Raw genomic sequence first — 5886 nt, forward strand, 5'->3', positions numbered from 1 at the left:
AGATAAAAATAATAAGGTAATCCCATAATGTTTTAGAAAGAAAAAAAAATGTAAAAACAATTTTTTTTAAAAAGAACACACGACACAGATCAAAAAGATCCCGTAACCTAATTGCATTTGGTTTCTAAAATCCTTCAAAACTATTCTTTTAAAATCCTCTAAGGTAGAGCTTGATTCCAATAACAGTAGTCTACCCCAATTATCATCAGCCAAAAAAAACCCATCATGTGCTTACACTAAATTCCCAAACACCACATATTGTATAAATATGCATCATAAAACAAGAGTTTTTGAAAATCACAAGACAAACTATAGAAAAATCATAGATTGATGAAGAAGAAAAGCCAAAATCGTTTATTTTTTCTTACACTAAATTCCCAAACACCACATATTGTATAAATATGCATCATAAAACAAGAGTTTTTGAAAATCACAAGACAAACTATAGAAAAATCATAGATTGATGAAGAAGAAAAGCCAAAATCGTTTATTTTTTATATTTTGACAAAGAAAATCGATCAGGACACGTTTTAGGAAATTAGAATATTTTTAGAATATTTTCTTAACTGAAACTTCCTTAATTTTCGGAAAAACTAGTTTTTTATCCGTAGAAGACACATTCCACACTGTGTAGAACCATGAAAAAAATTCTGAATACAATTTCTACTTTTTGTAGACGTTTGTGTTAAGTTTAGATTTAGCATACCCGGAATTTTAGAATACTTCATAAAAGTAGAAACTGAATTCAAAAGAAAAGTAGCGATATTTACAATTAGTAGAATTCGCATTCTCCATATTTAGAATTTTAATCATTTTTAGATTGTTTCTTCTAAAAAAAGTAGATGGACTTGTTTATTCTGGAATTCGTTTTCTACTAACTCATTTTCTGTAGAAGATGAACTCTACTTTTAGTGGAACGTAATTTTAAAATTTTATTTATCAAGTTTTTTAACCAAAAAAAATATGTGTTTGTGTATATAGGTGTTTTATTAATTGTTTATATTTTTAATATTTTTTGGATTCATAAAACTATTTATTTCATTAAATTTCAGAAATGGAAAAGGTAAAAGGGAGAATAAATGGACAAATATGGTTTTATACCATAGGGACAACTACGTTGTTTTTATGTTCCGTTTTGGCAATTTTCCCTATTATTTTTTTGTTTGGGTTTCATTAACTTCATAATCAAATTTCAATGGTACGTAATAGTTGGTATGTAAAATATATATATAGTTCCCTGATATATCTCCAATAAATAGTTTTGTTGGTTGGACGTTCTTTTTTGGACCTATGATGTTTTGATCAAATTTTAGTGCATTTTTACATTATTTAATATTTATTGATTACATATATAAAGTAGTGTCTTGGAATAAATGAGTAAATAAATATATTAAATATTAAAAAATACTTTATAAGTATTTAGAGGGGTGTATTGGACTGAATATTTTAGAAGACTCTAGAGGATTTTATATTTAGGTGGGCATGGAAGAAGTTTGGTTGATTTTAATGAAACTCAACAGAAGAAAACGTAAATACTGATGATTCTAGTAGAATGTATTTCTAAATGTCGGAGTATTTTAGGTGATTTGATATTTGTATACACAACAAGATAATTAATTACCTTTAAACTCATCATTTTTTGTAAGTCCAATATTTTTCTTTCGACGTCATAACTTTTTCTTTTGGGAAAACTTCACATCATAACTTTTGAAGACAAAGGCTCTTTAAGTTTTTTTTTCTCTCTACTCTTCATCTTCTTACAAAACTGATTATACATTCATAGCAATATTTCGTTGATGTAACCAAAGTCAGCAAGTATCTATTCTGTAAAATGTCCAAAAACTTGTCATTTGCAACGCCACCAAAACATTGAAGCCGTGTGTCCAGAGTAAGCTCTATAAAATTCCCATCCCAAAGTGGACTGTACCTGTTCTAAAGCTGTGATTGTGATCATGAGGGGCATGAATAATGTGTGTTGTGCAAGAGATTGCTTGACTTGTATCTAGCTTGAAGATCATTTTCTTGTAAGCGAACCACTGTCTTAAGAAAAAAATAACAGAATTAATTTACATGTTAAAGCCCATCACACATCAAATGAATCACGTCTTAAGATTCAATAACCAGTCGCAGCAAGCTAATTTATTAAACTAATCCTAAATCCAATAGTGATGATGACAAATCGTCTAACACATCCCACATCTTTCCCTCAATGGTCGCAGTAACAGAAACAACAGTTGCAACATCTCTGTTAGTGTTCTCATGACGTCCAAAAATATCTTCAGTAATTTATTCCTTAAGTTTTTATAGGCATATGAGACACGATTATGTTTCTCTTAGCCATTTATGCCCATCCAGATTTTCAGCATATCCGTAACAATTTTGAATTGTGATATTATTTCTCTGATAACCAAATTCATGGGTTGATCATATCCTTCAGAGTTGACCCTGAGACTTTTACATCTCTTACTTGATTGTAGAGCTCCTTGACATCAAGATGACGATCATAAATCTTTGAAGCACTGTAAATTTTATTTCTGGTTTTTCTCACACCATCATTGATGAAAACTTAATTACAATATTCTACATGTCAATTAATCATTGGAACCTCAAGAAATCAAATGAAACTTTCGTTAATTTGAAGTGGTAATTCTATTGAAAAATCCAATGAAAATGTTTATGTATGTTACATTTCTTAGAAAATTTTATTAGGTTTTTGCAAATACCATCTATAGACGTGGTATTCTATGGAGATAGTTTTTAACTAAGAAAATGATACAAAGGATCTTAAAGTTCATTCCAAAATTTTCTTTTAAAATATTGTTCAACTTTGAATAACACTAGATTTGATTTAGGTTTTATAACTTGTTAATTGAATAATAGGAGATTAAAAATGATTTTAAATGATTTCACATAAACTCCACATTCAATAATACTTGATTTGAAAAAATTGTTTAAAATCATCAGTTTAATAAAATTCTCAGTACACGACTCTTAGTTATTCTGAAGCGTTTTCTCTTAATTCCATAAGAAATTTTCTGTTGTGAAAATATTTCGACATAATTGGGTTCTCCGTAGAGGCAAAAAAGAAAGTATACGGGAAAATGTGTTTTGGAATATAGCTTTTAAGTTTCCGGTTTTTGTACGATCTTCTTCGGAAACGACATATTAGATTTCATAGGGATTAAACCGTTTGTAGTGATTGAATCGGTAGTATGTTAAGTAAACTGGTATAGAAAGGAGTATAAATACATGTATACGGTGTAAAATATAGATAAGAAAATACAATATATTTTGGGAAAATTGCCAAAAGAGAACAAGAAAACAGCATAGTTGTCCCTATGGTATAAATCTTTTTTTGTCCATTTTTTCTCCGTTTTACCCTTTCCATATGTTAAAATTAATGAAATAAATAGTTATATGAATCAGAAAAATTATTAAAAATATAAACAATTAATAAAACACCCATTTACACAAACACATATTTTTTTTGGGTTGAAAAACATAATAAATAATATTTTTAAATTACGTTCTACTAAAAGTAGAATTCTGTTTCTACACAAAACGGGTAAGTAGAAAATGAATTCTAGAATGAACACATCCATCTACTTGTTTTAGAACGTACAAACTACTTTTTACTATAATTCTAAATATGGGGAATACGTATTCTACTATTTGTAATGATCGCTACTTTTATTCAGAAAACTGTTTCTACTTTTATTGAGTATTCTAAGTTATCAGGAATGCAAAATCTAAAACATATACGAACGTCCACATAGTGTAGAAATTACATTCTGGAATTTTGTTATGTTCTACACAGTGTAGAAGGTGCCTTCTACGGATAAAAAAACTGAATTTTCGAAAATTAAGGAAGTTGCAGTTTTTAAAATATTCTCAAAATATTCTAACTTCCTAAAACGTGTTTTCATTGATTTGGTTCGTGAAAAATTAAAAAAAAAATCGATTTTGAATGTTCTTCTTCACCAATCTATGATTTTCCAATAATTTCTCTATAGTTTGTCTTGTGATTTTTACAAACTCTTGTTCTATGATGCATATCTATACAACATGTGGTGTTTGGGAGTTTGGAGCAACCACGGGATGGGTTTTTACGGCTGATGAGAGAGGGGCTAGGCTACTGTTATTGGAATCAACTTCTACCTTAGAGGATTTTAAAAGAATGGTTTTGGAAGATTTTGATATGGAAGAAGATAGCTTACCCGATTTGGAGTTGAGTTATCTACCTAATGAGTTGATCAATACATCAACTTGTCCGCCTGTGATCATTGCAAATGATCGACAGCTTCAGAATTTTGTTTGTTTTGTTCAAAAGTGTGTTTCTACTCGATTGTGTGTAACATCTAAAGCCAAAGTTGAGAATCTGAATGAACCAGACTTTGATCTTAACAAGTCGCCAGCTGATTCAACTACTGCTCAAGAGGAGGGAAACTCGGTTGATAGGGGGAATGAACCAGCTCCTGTGTTTGTTGAGAGGCAGTGCGAGGAAAAGAAAGAAAAGATTAGAAGAGTCGAAGTTGATGAGGATGCCTATCATGCCGATACCATGATCTCGGCCAAAGAGGACGTACATAAGATGTCAAAGTTTTCTGTGCTCAATGTTGTTAAGAAGGGACAATTGTTTGAGAACAAAACTTTGTTGAAGGCGACTTTCGAGATATGTGCAATGAAGCATAACTTTCACTATGAGGTTATCAAAACGGATAGACAACTTTGGTACGTTAGATGTGAGGATAATGCATGCAATTGGTGTGTTCGAGCAGAGTGTTTGCAGGATTCTGAATATTTCATTATCAAAAAGTATGTCGGTGAACATACATGTGCACCTTCAAACAAAACCAAACCGGGTAGGACTGCTTCGGCCAAAACTATAGGCAGTCTGATTATGCATAGGTATGAAGGGGTTAAGGAAGGGCCGAAATGCAATGATATAATACAGATTATGCTTATGGATCATGGCTGTGAGATCACGAAATCTTTAGCATGGGATGCTCGTGAATATGCGGTTAATGCTGTTAGAGGTATACCAGAGAGAAGTTATGGAAAAATACCGAAATACTTGCACATGCTCAGAGAGGCTAATCCGGGAACACATTCATCGTATGAGATTGACAGCAAAGGGAGATTTCGGTACCTGTTTATTGCATTTGGGCAATCGCTACGAGGATTTAACAGAGTCATAAGGAGGGTTATTGTGGTTGATGGCACTTTTCTGAAGAACAAATACAAAGGAGTTCTATTGGTTGCAACTGCTGTAGACGGAAATTCTAATTTGTATCCTCTTGCATTCGGAGTAGTCGACTCAGAGAATGAAAATTCTTGGGAATGGTTTATGAGACAACTAAATAGTGTCATTGCTGATGATCATCATTTGGCTTTCATTTCGGATAGACATGCGGCCATTGCTAAGGCGCTTGAGACTGTGTATCCAACAGCTAAACATGGTATTTGCATTCATCATTTGTTGAATAATGTGGTAACATATTACCATGGGAAAGGACTTGTTGGGTTGGTTGCAAAGGCGTCCAAGGTTTATAGAGTTGCTGAGTTTGAAAAGATATTTGCTAATGTGTGTAATATCAGTCCGACAATTGGAAAATACCTAAGGGATGCTGAAGTCCAAAAGTGGGCAAGATGTCAATTCTCTGGATATAGATATGACATAAGGACAACAAACCCTGCCGAATCCATCAACTCTGCTTTGCGTTCGCCGAGAGAGTATCCAATCATTCCCTTGTTGGACAGTATCAGAGAAATGCTGACTCGGTGGTTTTATAACCGTAAGAAAAAGATTTCAAAGCATAATCATCCTCTTACCATAGATGTGGAGAAAAAGATTGAAAGGAGAACCGAGAAAGGCAAAAGATTTGC

General features: G+C 32.1%; 2 protein-coding genes across 2 annotated transcripts in view; one reads left to right on the forward strand and one right to left on the reverse strand.

Annotated features, from left to right (window-relative positions):
• Nucleotides 1-4048: 4048 nt before the first annotated feature.
• On the forward strand, nucleotides 4049-5631 carry LOC106315310. The gene is made up of 2 exons (XM_013753046.1): nucleotides 4049-5545; nucleotides 5599-5631. The coding sequence occupies exons 1-2, from the start codon at nucleotides 4049-4051 to the stop codon at nucleotides 5629-5631; spliced, it is 1530 nt and encodes a 509-aa protein (XP_013608500.1).
• A 21-nt stretch (nucleotides 5632-5652) lies between these two features.
• LOC106315311 overlaps nucleotides 5653-5886 on the reverse strand; it is a 2190-nt gene continuing 1956 nt past the window's right edge. Inside the window, exon 3 of the mRNA XM_013753047.1 lies at nucleotides 5653-5748. Within this exon, the coding sequence (XP_013608501.1) occupies nucleotides 5653-5748 (96 nt within the window). The remainder of the gene's footprint in view (nucleotides 5749-5886) is intronic.

The sequence above is a fragment of the Brassica oleracea genome, chromosome C9 (genome assembly GCF_000695525.1).
Source record: "Brassica oleracea var. oleracea cultivar TO1000 chromosome C9, BOL, whole genome shotgun sequence".
In the NCBI taxonomy this organism is placed as follows: domain Eukaryota; kingdom Viridiplantae; phylum Streptophyta; class Magnoliopsida; order Brassicales; family Brassicaceae; genus Brassica; species Brassica oleracea.